The sequence below is a fragment of the Drosophila takahashii genome, chromosome 2L (genome assembly GCF_030179915.1).
Source record: "Drosophila takahashii strain IR98-3 E-12201 chromosome 2L, DtakHiC1v2, whole genome shotgun sequence".
In the NCBI taxonomy this organism is placed as follows: Eukaryota; Metazoa; Arthropoda; class Insecta; order Diptera; family Drosophilidae; genus Drosophila; species Drosophila takahashii.
Genome location: NC_091678.1, coordinates 9,443,301 through 9,457,948, shown reverse-complemented (window position 1 = coordinate 9,457,948; position 14,648 = coordinate 9,443,301). Strand labels below are relative to the sequence as shown.

At 39.6% G+C, this 14,648-nt stretch overlaps 1 protein-coding gene across 5 annotated transcripts in view; it reads right to left on the bottom strand.

Moving 5' to 3' along the window:
* Nucleotides 1-11,729, bottom strand: part of spir (spire type actin nucleation factor) — a 40,361-nt gene extending 28,632 nt beyond the window's left edge. For 4 of the 5 annotated variants that reach the window (XM_017138780.3, XM_017138781.3, XM_017138782.3 and 1 more), the window contains exons 1-2: nucleotides 10,495-11,729; nucleotides 55-122 (exon numbers count right to left, since the gene is read on the bottom strand). In XM_017138780.3, coding sequence (XP_016994269.2) covers nucleotides 55-122; nucleotides 10,495-11,080 — 654 coding nt within the window. In that variant the 5' untranslated portion in view covers nucleotides 11,081-11,729. The remainder of the gene's footprint in view (nucleotides 1-54; nucleotides 123-10,494) is intronic. The other variant, XM_017138784.3, reaches the window with a different exon arrangement.
* Between the last annotated feature and the right edge of the window lie 2,919 nt (nucleotides 11,730-14,648).

The following is a 14,648-nucleotide window of genomic DNA, read 5'->3' as shown; positions in this document are numbered from 1 at the left end:
CCGGGAACAAGATTCGAAATACTTGTAGTCAAAACCAATCTATGTTGAACTCACCTTTCTATGCGAAACGACGAGCGGCGTAAGATGGTGGTGATGATGATGGTGATGGTTGTTGTCGAAGGCTGTTGAGTAAACAAAACGGAGATTAAATATTGTAAATTAATAAAAGCCTGCGAGTGCAATCAATAAATTCGGTTACAGTTAGCGGGAAATCATAAACGAGTCAATTGCAATTAAGCAGAAAGCCAAACAACAGCAGAAATTGTTCACCTTTCCAATTGCATTTTAAAAAAATATGCAAACATTTCGAGTCTCAACTTATTTTCTTGGCTCGGCAGCAACTTCCGCACTTGATGGCCAAACCCAGAGCATAAAGAAAAAAAAACAGGGGAAAAAGCGGGCAGAAATTGTAACAGAAATAACAAATAACAAAACTTGGAAACGGGTTCAGCAATCATAAACTTGTTGTGCAGACAGACAGATATCGGGCTCCGTCGTCGGCGCAGGGGGCGGTATTGGGAGCGGGACTGGGACAGGTGGTGACTGGTGACTGGCGAATGGCGGCTGGGAGGGGCGGCCCGGAAAATTGTCAATGGACAACGCGAGCAATTGTATTATAACTCATATCTCTATAAGCCACATAACGCGCCTGGCATTTTGTTAAACAATTAAATGCAATTTCCAACTAAATAAAAAATAGTTGAGTCAGCTAGCAACGCCGCTAGCCGAGCCGACGGTCCAAGGTGCCCGCTTCGGGTTTTCGGTTTGATTTGCTGACCGGCCGGCTTTTGATTCCAAGCTGCGACAAAAAAGCCATGGAAAAGGGGGTGGTCAGTCCCCCCATATCATGGCCCAGCAATTCCACTTTGCAGTTTATTAAGCGTGACTGACTGACCAACCGGTTGGTACACCCAAACTTTAAATACCCACCATAAATACTCCAGCAGGGGAGGCAAATATTATTGCAATCAACTTGATTTTGCGAAGAGATAACACTGCATAGTATGCTAATTGTGTTGGATTTTGCAGAATATGTTTAATAGAGTGGTTTGTTATTTTATGTATTTTGAGATTATTTTCCTTTAAACATTTTTATATAACGAATTAAATATTAAATAATTAAATTTAAAATAATTGTTGTTGCTCTTTCAAAAATATAATTCTCGGCATGTGTTTTTTATTCTCAGTGAAGTACAACTTTTCCGCTCCTTCCATTAATAACTAATATTTCCTACCTGAATTATTTCTACCGCTAAGAAAAAAAGTTATACAATCCCGGAGTGATTCATACGTCCCACGAATTGCGGACATTTGATCTTAACTCTTTTAGCCCCTCCATTGTGTTGGTTCCGCATTAAACTCTTGACCTAACCACAGGTTAGTGGAGTTAGCGGGTCAGACAACCAGAACACGGTTTTCGGAAATAAACCTAAAAAAACAGTACAAAAAAGGCTGCACACGAAAATAAGAGATGAGCTCGAGTGCCCAGCATGATATCATATGATGTGTTTTTGACTCTGGCCCGGCTGTCCATCACTTTCGCAGGAAATGAGGCAGAGGTATCTTCTCGGGGGAAGACAGAAAGGAGTTGGGTTTTTAGGCAAATTCAGCCCAAAATTCCAAAGCGGACGAGACATGCCGCGACTTAATAATTAAATAATAAATTTCATGCTCCGCGGCAGGCAGGCGGTTCCAGTTAATAATTAATTGACATTTAGCAAAGAATTTCAAATGAAAAGAAGAATGCCTCTGCCATCTGCCAGTGCTGTCGAAATTTGCGCAAATTTAAGTTTTATTAATGCTTGATTTATGTGGCAGCCGTAACGCTTTTTTCATGGGGAACATGTGCATTTGATTGAGCGTTATTGAATAAGTTGGCGAGCGTTACAATTTGAAAGTTCACTGAGGATCAGCAGATCAGCCAACATCTGTGAGTAATTAGGGTTTATAGCTGCTGAAATTTATTTGCCATATGCCCAGATAAGCGATCTCAACAAGTGAATCCTAACTAATGTAATTTAGATGGGTTGTTATAAAGATAAAACTTAACAAGATTGTTTTCCTGCAGTTTTTATTATTTTATCTATTTATTTTTAGCCAGAATAATAATAATAACCCTTACCAAATAATCTTTGCAGTAGACAGTAATAAATGGGCCATAAGTAAAGGGTAATAACTTCCACAAATCGAAGTAAATGCTCTGTTCTGTTAAAATAAATTGCGGAAAATGTATTTCCTCATCTAGATTAGGCTTAATAAGAGTCCAAATTCGTTCAATTTGGAGGGGCCTTTCAGGTTTTGCGCAAAATCAACAAACGAAATAAATAAAAAATCACATTGCCTTATCTCAAAATGAATCACCGGCCGATCCAATGCGTCAATTTTGAGTCGGTTAATTGGCGATCCGACATTCGTTCCCAAAGAGAATGGGATTCTACTTTCCTAAACACATGGTGTTGTGCACTTTGCTCGCTGAAAAAAAGAAATTAACGAACCAATTTCGATAAGATTAGATTGTCAGGGAACCGGGCTCCAAAGTGTGGACATTCGAATTTCGAATTTCTATAAGGAAAATTGCATTTCCGATTGGAAAATTGCGAAAAAAATAACATTCAAGTACAGGGAAACCAGTCTCAGGGTCAGACAATGGACTTTCCTCCCGTCGAATCCAATTAATAATAATAAAGCCAAAGCACTTTGCTAGCCTGACTTTCAATTGTTTGCCTGCCACAACCTCGGCAATCTCATCATCCCAGTCCTCCTCCACTTGCATTTCATCAGGTTCAATAGAAAAAAAGCTATATAATAAACTTTTATTAATGTTGCTGTGGGTTTTTGCTATATCGGTGGTAGTGGTGGTGATGGTGGTGCTGGAGTGCATGGCTCTGATGGTTGACCAAGTGGCCTCATGGCAATTTACTTTCTAATGTCAGGAAAGTCATGTGCAAGTCAACGGCAACCGCACACTGACTCGCTGGCCTTTTGTTTGCATATATTTTATAGAAATTGATAAATAATCTAGGCAAAAACTTAAAAAACAGCGATATCTATGCAGATTTGTGGGCAAAATTAATTAGACAAAGCGAAATCTGTTGAGGCGTTAAAATGTAAAAATGTTCGGCATTTTAAAGACCATATTTTTTCAATCTGCCTTTTCAACTTTGTTTCTAACCAATAATTTTGGCATGCGTTTCACGTGGCGACCGATATTTACAACATCTTTAGGTGTATTTAGGTATTTATCAATCAAATGCGGGCAATGAGCTGTTGATGAGTTTCCTCTCCTCCTCTGATTTATTTCGGTTTTGTTTTGGTTACACTTAAGTGCATGCCGCGTCTCTACATCGAAATTATTAATTAATTAATAAGCGCGGATGAATAATGAATCAAAAAATGATAGATAGTTGGCAATTAACGTAATTATGGGCGTTTGGCTTTTCGAGTGGTTACTTCATAATCGAGCGGAACAAAGTTTTGTAATTTTAAAAAGAATCAAACTGGAGGTTAATTTTATGTAAGATAAAATATTAGTCTAGGTAACCTTGAAATTACCCAGAGGAAAAAGTTTTCTTTTAACTTTATGTTGTAAGTAATGACTGAACCTCCAAAAGATCTAACCGTCTTTCCCACCACACAATCCATAAAGTTATTTCAATGATTACTTCATGCATCATTAACTAAAAAACCATATTTCCCAAAAACTTCCCAGGCCATTTTTTGGGGAGTTCATTGACGGCGGCTATTTTGCATCATAAGGAAATCCATATTACAATCTCATATTCCCCACAAACCTTAAGAAACACAATCCGATTGTGACCACAGTGTAGTAACAATTCCTGCCAAGATATTCCCAATCAAGTGAATGGCATTCCGAAATCAACCCCCAAAACCACAATATCCATGATCCCCATTCTTCAATTATATGCCGTGTGTGTTCGAATATTGCATAAGGCCGGGAAAATAATTCCAAACAAAAGGGCGGGAGACAAAAGATTCCCAAAACTTTAAGGCTGAACCGCTTTAAATGTCACTCTTGCTTTCATCTTTTGTGCACGCGAGAGAAAGACGAAAATAGTAAATGTTTATGGCCTCCGAAGGCAAATTAAAAACGACAAATAGTCGAACAAATTCATAAGATATGCAGACTATGCAAATTTGCCACCAAATTAAAATGGTTCGCATTCAAAGTCAGGCCAAAAAGCCACTGAAGATAGCCGGCAATCCGAAGTATCTGTATCTCAAGCCAAACTCAACGTCAACAGGTTGCTGCTGGCGACCAACAACAATTGTTGTTTATGGCAGTGTTTTTGCTGGTGTTGTTTTTCACTCTTTGAGAAATGTGAAAGATGAAAGCGTAAATGCTGATTAAAGATTGTTTCTTCTATACATATGCCGTGTATATAAATTTATATTGTAATTTCAGCGCCGGCGATATGCAAAGTGAAAGAGCTTTGAGTTTTTCAGCGGAGTCAGTCAATCAGTCGGTCGGTTAGTCGGTTATGATAACAGCGATACGACAGCACCCGCAGTCTGCCGTCTCCAGTCTTCAGTATCCCAGTCTTCAATCTTCAATCTCCAATCTGCAGTTTGCCGTCTAATTTCACAGTCATCAAGAGGCGCGGTATCAAGCCGCGTAGAAAGCGAGAGTCTCGATTACAGTTTAGTTGCGCCTGCGCAGTCATCGCGGCCCCGTGGAAAATCGCCATCAAGGTGAATTACCCCAGCCGGAGACGCCCACGCCCCCCGAGTAAATGTGTCAAGCGAAATTGGATCGGCGGTTGAAGATGAATGTATCTCACGAATACATAAATTAAACGGTTAAGCGATTGCCACAGAAGGTGCCAAAAAAAATGAATGTCTGTATGTGGGTTTCCAAATACTGAATTGGATTTGCTTTGGATTAACTTGCATTAAATCAGTTTGCAAAAGATTCCCATGATTGAGATTTTAACTGACAACCTTGGACGTATTTTTTTGTTTGACAAAACCTTTACCAAAACGGAACAACAATTAGATTTATTTAGCCTTAACAAAGAAAACCGTATAAAATCAAAGAAATAACTTAATTCTTATTTTAAACTTAAAAATAGATTAGACTCAAAATAACAATATTTTTATAACATGACCAATCCCAACAAGGTCGTTCTAGGCTTTATTAATCCACAAATATAGCAATAATCCAATAATCTTATCTCTGAAAAACTGTCGCCTATATGGCATATAATTGGTATTAAGAGTCAAGTGCATTTTTTCTGTTACTTCTCATTTCTCCATAAATAGAAATCAAATCACACAATCAAATACACTTTCAGGCTTATGATAAAACCAAATACTTATATCTAAGTAAGCTAAGTCTACCTAAACATTATTATAAAACCTTATAATATATACTGACCCCACTATATGACAAGGTTGCTTTCCCATAAATAGAACCTTATCAAATATATAAAATGCTAAGGCTTATCAAACCGCAACACTTTCTTTCTAGTCAGGTTGGCTTTATCGCATATCCGAGAGTCAGGTTCCCATGGAGTGGGTTTCTACTCCTCACATTCGTCGGAAACACGGGTTAACAAACCTTTTAGCAAGTTTTCCTACCTGCCTTCCGAGCCAAAGCTGTTTATGTGGCTGCCACTCGACACACATTTGGAATATATACACCTTAGCACATGCATTAACCGACTGGCATGACATACTGTAGTATATAGATTTATATACTTACAAAAACGATAAGATAGGAATACGAAAAGTGGCTCTATCGAGGGCTTCTGCCGTTTTCGATTGCGTTTAATTGCATCAAAATGTATTTATAATTTGGAGCGTAAACAAGCGGTTCAGGGTCAAGCGAATAGTTTTGGGCCCCAAATGTGTCAGCTCAATGGACCTCACACACTCACTCGGCCAAGTGTCATCCAAACAATTTGGATTATCGTGTGATTTATTGTGATGCCTGGGCAGCACTATCAAAACCCAAATCTCAGGGGGATTGAGCCTCTCTGTCCGAAGGCGACACAAAGTATTTCCATTTCAAAATGCAGCCAATGGTCAGCGGATTTCGTAACTCGAATGCAAACTGCACAGGTGGACAAGTTTAGGAGAGGCCCAGAAAATAAAAGAAAAAATTTGGGTCTCGGAAATTTGGTTCAGGTTCGTCGACGTCGTCGTGCTTATGTCATTTGTTGTCATTATGAACAAAATTATTATATTAATTGTGTCTCACAAACTGGAGCGTCAACAATAGCTGGCAATTAAATTTGGGTCTATGATGTGTCAAAAAAATAATATAAGCCAGCAGGGAAGACAAAAAGCACGTGGTGTGGTCTATGGTCCCCCAAAAAAGCACAAACTATTGCAGCAAGTTTATAATAAATGCATTTCAGGCAGCAACCTAATCTGAAATAAACATAATATATGGTCCCAGATTCCAAGAAATTTCGAGTGGGTTACCAAGTCGACAAGAGTTGCAAAATCGAAATGTTTGGGGGTTGTGAAAGAGTGGAGAAGATGTTTTAAGTTTAAACTAAAATATCTATCTTAGGGGGGAGTAAGGCCTAAAAGGTTTTTGGTTATTTCTACAAAAACTAATTATAGATTTATAAAAATGATAGGCAAGAAATCGTTGACCTTATCCCAAATTGAAGCATTTCAAAACCCCTCCATAAGAAAATATCCCCATCTCTAATGGCTAATTGAGCCCATTGAACTAGCTTAATAAATAGGCGGCCCATTACAATTATCATTTGGTAACTCTTCATTTAGACTCCACCCAAAGCTCTTACTATATTACTAGACAAAGAGATAAGCATGGGCTAACCAAAAATTAGACACAATTTCCCCCCCGACCAATTAAAGATACTTCCACCAAAAGTCTCGTTTTTTATTTTTCCTATTTTCCCTCAACCAACGGACGGCAAAAAGTGAACCAATTTGTTGCCGAGCTTTAGTTTCGTTATAATTTTGTTTGGGTTTTCTAGTTTCGGGGCATTTTTTGGCCCGTTGTTTGGGTAATTTTTAGTGTAATTATTTAAACATTAAACCAGTTGAGCGGCCAGTTGTTTGTATTGTCAGTGAAAACAAGAAAGTCATAGACATGAAAATGAAATATCATCACCCAAGCGGATGATTCGAGCCCAAAAAAAACGTATTTTTTCTAGCTTTCTTTCGTATAGATCTCTTTGATTAATTCGGGAGAAATGTGTTTGAAAACGGAAGAACAAAATTAAATGAGATGAATCAAAGGAAACTCAACGAAAATCAACAGCTGGCTGGGAAAGAGAGAACCTACCGCAACAATTTCACCCCTTCCATTTTCCATTTGTATTCCGAGTTTTCCGATTTTCCAGAACTGCGCATGACCCATGACCTTGAGGCGAAGCCTCAGCATTGAGTGTGGGCGGCTTTTCCAGTGGAAAACATTTTCAATAACCAAACACCTGCTGGCGCATCGGGTTGCCCAATTTTCTGAGAGCCTGCTGAAAAACGTAATGGCGAGTTTGTGTGTTGACAGATTCAAGCGCCAATTTTATCGGTGAGCCCGTGAAAATGTGGAAAAGCCTGGTGGAAATTGCTGCGCGCCTAATCGAGGCGCCAGAGGGCGCGGCGACCCGACGGCGCCGTCGACGTTTTCCCATAAAGAGCACCATCTCCCACGCCTCGATTTCTCTGGTCCGGGGGTTACCGGGGGTTCCTCAGGGGTTCCCGAGGGTTCCGCGGGTCTGGAGCGGAACTCGACACAATCAATGATTCGCTGCGCCTGGCGATGCGGTTGTCAGGAGACGATGGAGCGCGATTTTCAGTCCGAGACCTGAACTGAAATCAAGACCGAAATCGAAATCGATGCGGCAAGTTCAAAGCCCCCGCCGAAAATGTAACCTGCGAATAAGTTCCACCGATTTTTTGTGTTCATTGTTTGGCTACGGATAAAACAGAAGCAGCCGAATGGGAACCATTAGAAGGTGCTAGAGTCTGATGGCATCTACCATGAACCATCAACCATCAAGCATCTACCATCTGTAATAACTTGTTTGAGCAGACTAATTACCCCTGCTGGCGGTTCTCGAGGTTCCCGGGCGAACCTTTCGATATCTCACCCAATGTCTGGGATTTTAGCTGCTAAATTAGCGGCAATTAAGGTGTTACAAGGTGATCTCTGTTTGCCCCGAAGAAAGTCCCGATGATAAGTATAAACAAAGGTGAGGTGTTAATTGTGCATTAGAAACCATTAAATTATAATGCTAAGAGTTTTTTGGGAGCCCAGAGCTTATGTAAAAATATGTTTAATTAAAGGGGGATTTTAAAACCATGTAATGTGAATACCAATGAAAATATGCCCTTAAGGCATAAGAACATTTTTCATATCACATTCCTGAAGCTTTAGCCGCCATTCTTTTTGTAGTTCCTTCACCTCTGCGATACACACAATTCAATTAATATTTCCCAGTAACTTCCTGTATCTGCGTGCCCTTAAGAACAACCTATGTACCTGGCTAATTGCTTATAAGAGCTAACTAATTGGCCTCGCCGATACAAATGCCGGCTATAAACAGAGTTGGCCTGGCCAAATAGAGAGGCCCATACGAAGAGATCATCACCGAGAAGGCATATAAAAATGCAGTAGAATGCAGTTAATGCCGCAGGCCAAAAGCTCGGTGAGTCACATTAAGGGCCACCTAGGCGGATGAAGATCCACATCGCTGCCCACTCACAAACGCATTTTCCAATTAACGTGGCTTATCTAAAAGCCGATAGATTACCGGCCTGTATTTTGACAGTCCCCGCAGACGAATGATTAAACAATTAGCTGCGAGACAGACTCAGACACGTTCTGTAGATGCAGAGATTCAGAGATCGGGAGACAAAAAAAATACCCCTCATCAATTACAAAAAAATAAAGGGGAAGGAAAAGTTGTGATCATGGCACAGGGAAAAATTCTAAGTAGCTTAAATTTAATATAATAAATATTAATAGGTTAAGTTACCAAGCATAAATGGAATTTATTTAAATTATTTCAGGATGGTAACATTTTTAAAATACTTTTCCAATAAAAAAATTAAATATTTTGCCTATATATTTTTTTTAAATATGACTAAGATCTATAACCCGAGTCATCTCTTGATTTGATACAGAAAGTGACCTGCATTTTCTCGAAGTGCACCCAGAGATACAAAAGAAAGTGAAAAACACTGAAGACTGGGATGGGACCTTCTTCATGGGAGTCACCGTTTACACTTTCCCAAGCCAGCACGCAATCAGACAGAAGGCAGAAGTTGAAGTGGAGAAAAACCTCAATCAAAGCTGGCTGCATAACTTAAATGCAGAGGTCATCATTGGCCCGCTGTGTTGGATACTGGATGGTGGATAGTGGATAGTGAATAGTGTGGGTTGTTTGTTTGGAAAGTGCTGGGATTCCGATGGCGATTGCCGTGGCGATGCCAATAGTCAGATGGATGGCACACGGAAACGCACATCACGGCAAATGTCCGAAAATAAAAGGCCGAAAGAAAGAAGTTAACTGTGGCTTATTAACTGAAAATGAAAGCGTTTGCCGAAAAGACAAAGCCCCCGTGTCCGTCCATTCGGAGGGGCATCAGTTCAACCGGTTTTCCGGCCCAGCTAATCACAGCCCCAGTTTTCATCACTGTTACAGTTCCGCATCTGAAGTCAACACCCAACTGACCTCTGACAGACCGAAAAAAAAAAAGAAAAAATCTTTATAGCCTCAGAAAACGGGCAGAGAAAAATTAGGGGGAGAAGCACCACAAGGTACGGAAATAGTTATATTTAGAGACTGAAATAAAAACATAAATGTTCTCAATGCAACTAAAAACCCTTAAAAATCAAAAATGTTTAAAGAAAAATAAAAAGGAAAGGAAAAATTAATGAACGAAAATGTGTACGGAGCAAAAGCAGAAAGCGAAAATGACATTAAAATGTCATTTGAGGTTGCCAAGTTCATTATGTTATCAATACAAAATCACTTATTTTATGACAATAATTCTAGTAAACTTTTCCGCTTCTATAGAGATCCTAAAGATTACTGGTTTGTTTTGTAAACTAAGATTGCTCAGATAAGGGAAATAAGTTTATGTTTCTATTATTCTCGATAATACTAGGAGAACTAGGAGAAATGAAAAAGAGAATTTTAATATAACTTTAAAATCAGATCGTTAAACTTTTCAAGTGAAATATTTTTAATAACATTTAAAAAAAAATTTACTGCCGAAATAGATTTTTTAAAAATTATAATAACGACATACAAAAATTTATTTAAAATATTTTTAGGAATTTTTAATTTAATGGAACAATTGGAAAAAAAAAACTTTCTTGTATATTAAGTACTAATTGAACAAGAATTGGTTAACACAATTTCTTTCTATGCTGAAAATCTGATTATTAAATTCTTATAAAATTCTATTAAATAGTTGCTAACTGTAACCGAATTTTAATATTGATTTTCCTGGAGGTCAGTATTATAGTTGGGATCTTGTACTTACCTCTGTTGATGACGATGGCGCTGCTGTCGCCGCTGCTGCTGGCGCTGTGGTCCGGCTGATCCCCGATCCCGTCCTGCTCCTGCTCCTTCGGGGGGAGTTGCTCCTGGCCGGAGAAGTGGACACTGCCGTCGCGATGGAAGTGCAGCTCGAATCCGGTGGGCAGGGCGGCCTCGTAGTCGCGCGGACAGGTGTGCGCCTGGGCGGCCACCTGGTGGTAGAGGCTGGCGAACTGGTGGATCAAAGCCCAGGCCTGATCCTCGGAGAGCGGGGCCTTGAAGGAGTCGAGGATGTTGTGCAGCGTGACGCACTGTTCGGGCGAGGAGCACTGGTGGAAGGCCTGCAGGATGAGGGGGTGGGCTCCGCCCGGCTTCTCCGGATGATGCAGGCCGTTCGATGAGATGGCCAGCTGATCCGCTGGCAGCTTCTGCTGGGCATCCCCGTTGGCGCTGTCCGGCGAGGTGGACAGGAAGCCCGCCTCCTCGTTGATGTCCTTGAACTTCGAGCTGGGGGTGGGAGTGGGCGTGGGCGTGGCCTTGACCTTGGTCGGGGGCGGTGCCGCCTGCTCCTCCGCCTGGTGCTCCGTCATTCTGCGTGTGTGGGTGGGTGTGTGTGTGTGGCTATCGATGGCTTTCAACCCGATTCCACTGCAAATCCGGCACTGGCCAACATATAATTGATTTTTTCGCCCCTTCGTTTGGGCTAACCTGCAAATTTAGCGTTTTTATTTGTTTGTTTTGTTTGTTTTTATTTTCCTGGACTGCGTTTTTCTTCAAATATTTTTCTTTTTTCGCCTTTCTCGGTTTTGTTTTAGTGTGGTAATGGGGCAAAGGGAATTTTTAAATAGTAATAATAACAACACAAAGCAAGGGACTGTCGCCGCACACAATTTGAATATTTTGTTTGTCGTCAGGCTACATTTAACACAAAACACAAGGGTATAACAAAAAACACATGATTTCGGCTCGAGAATATTGAAAAACTGGCGTCACGTTTTTGGTTGGCACTTTTTGATTTCGGCATTCGCAAATTGCCGTTAGATTCTGTGGGGAATTTCACCACACTGGCGCAACTGGAAATCACGCACTTGGCTTTATTTTTATTTTTATTTGTATTTTATTTCACTTGCTTTTCTTCATAATTTTAAATCTCTGTTTTTTTGTTGTTGCTCTGGTAATCGCACTTTTTTCGTTTGGTTTTTCCGCTTTTATTTTTCAAACACGTCCGCTCGCCGCGACTTAAATTTTACTTCTGCTTGGAAACCGCTCGCAATTCCGATTGGAAGTCTCGCTCAGCTGTTTGGCGCTCTCTCTCTCTTCTCTCTTTGCTTTGCTTTACTTTGCTACGCTCTCCGCTCTCTGGCTTTTATTTTGATTCCGGTTTTCGCTTTGCTTTTTCTGATAAGAAACTTTTGTGTTTGGTTTTGGCTTTGCCTTTGCTCTGGTTGGAATTATTTATTGTTTTTTTTTAATTTAGTTAATTTTGGGGAGCAATTTGTGCTAAGGTCAACAGCGGAGTCTGTGCTTATAGGTCATAAAAAACTCTTTGAGTGGGCGGAAATGGTTAGATCTTAAGAAAATGTTTAGTTGAGTTTAGTTCATTTAGTTGAGTTTAATGAGAGCTACTCATTACATGGTTTTTTTTGTGTTATTTTTGGGGGCCATGCATTGAGATCTTAACTTAATCTTATACAGGAGATGTATCTGGAGATCAATTAAAATTTTAGTTAAATCTACTTTTTAAAAATATTTGTTATTTAATTTTAATCAAACAATTTTTGTACTTATTAAATATTCCAGGACTAATATAGTATACAAATAATTTTAATAGGTTTTTTAAATAAAGAAACATAATTTTAATAATTTCTAAAGAAAATAATCGGGTTTATTTTTTATATTTTTATTTTTAAAATAATTAAATAAATTCACTATTTTAAAACAACACTTATTTTTAGCCAATGCATACTAAATACACTTTAAAATCACCCTTATTAACACGCAAACCGCCGCAGAAAGATACTTATCTATATGGAATTTCACCGATTCAAGGTCTCTAGAAAACCGCGCTGCATCCGACAACATTTGTAACTAAAAGATCAGTGACAGGCGCATTTTTACGAGTTAATAAGCCATAAGTACGGCCCAGCACCCCCGCCCCCCGCCTACCGACCAAGTTATGATATATGAGCCGTAAATTGAAACTTTATATCAATGCCGACTCGCTGGATGGGGGAGAGATTTGCATACAATATTATTACAGCATCGGCATCTGCGGTAAACTTTAACGACTTGTTTTTGTCCGATGGATAAAGGAAAAACAACACAGCCTTTATTAATTGGCCGAGGAGCCTGCCCACGTAATCATCGGATAGCCATAAAAAGTGTGTCCTCCGCTAGGGAACAACAACCGATGGTCTGATGGTCCCCAGCTGGCCAGGAAAAAATGACGACACCTCGTATCGCGGATTGTCATTAAAATCGCAGAAGCCAGTCGCCGGCAATTGTCGCAATTTTATGTGCCAATCGCTAATGAATTAATTAGACAACTGCGTTGGCTTACACCCAATAAAAAAATGATAATTATTGGCCAAATAGGCAGACAGATCTCTTGGCTGAGATGGCGGGTTCAACAGCCGGTGTCGAACTTCAACCCACTGCAAATGCGATAGGTTTGTGTTGGTATATTGCAGCCGGATCGCTTCGGATCGGATCGGTCTTTGTTCTCCGCACAATATGGGAACCTGACTCGCATGAATCACTCACTATAACTCGCAGAACTCAACGGGCCAGAGCCAAATAAATGTGCATGCGAAAAACATAGCCAGAAACAAATGTGGATAGGTGTAGTTATGATGCCCCGTAAATTGGGGCATATAGAAAAAGCTAAAAAAAACCATGTTATGAAATAAATACGATTTATTTATACCTCCTTCCAGAAACTGTGTTTATTTCTTATTCACATTAAGCTCGATTTGAGTTCACTTTAACGAGTATATAAAAATATCTTTAAGCCCCTTTTTACATCATTCGTTTATTATAAGCTTATTAAAGGCTGCTTAATTTTATGATTACCTTTAAATTGATTTTTTTACGATAACATTTTATTGAAAAATACATTGGACTCTCGACACAATGAGCCAATAAAACCATTGAGGGAATTTAATATATATTTGCAATTATATATTTCAACAGAGAGAAATATTCAAGTAATTTTAATTTTAAACAAGAAAGGAAGCTACCTTCGGCCAGCCGAAGCTTATATACCCTTGTAGATAAAAGAATACTCACTCGGTGCAGTTCCAGGGATTCCAGATTCAGCGTTTCGATTTATTTCAATTTTGTTTTTAAGTAGTCAAGAATCAAAACGCCTACTTCCTACAAAGTTACAATGAATTTTCTTATATTTGTTTGGGAGCCTTAAGATATAGTGGTCCGATCCGGCTGGCTCCGACATATGTACTACCTGCAATAGAAAGAAGACCTTCGGGAAAGTTTCATCGCGATAGCTTTAAAACTGAGAGACTAGTTCGCATAGAAACGGACAGACGGACAGACGGACAGACGGACAGACGGACAGACGGACATGGCTAGATAGACTCGGCTATTGGTGCTGATCAAGAATATATATACTTTATGTGGTCGGAAACGTCTCCTTCACTGCGTTGCAAACATCTGACTGAAATTATAATACCCTCTACAAGGGTATAAAAAGAGAAAACTTAAAAGTTTACTCATCTTTTCTAATACAATTTTAAATGAGAACGTCAGGATTATTTGTATGTTTTAATTATTTATAAAATATATTTGTATGATTTTTTAAAGGTAATTTAGTAGTCGTTTCCACACCGAATCCTCCACTGACTCCATTGCCTGTTGACGACTGCTGTTCTATTGGGAAGGTTCAGCCAAGCGTTGCATTTTTGGTCAATTACGTTTGTCGCGCGGGTGGCACTTGGCCAAGCTCAAGCTCCAAGCTGCAGCCTCAGATTCAGATACATATATATACATATATCTGACTATATATAGCTGCTGGACTTTCAACTCTGCCTGGTCAGTAGGTGGGCGTGGATTCTGAGTCTGCGAATGGGCATTGTTTGTCATGCAACGAACCTCTCCCCACGAAATAACACCGGAAATGTGCATCCGTTTTGGGCCAGA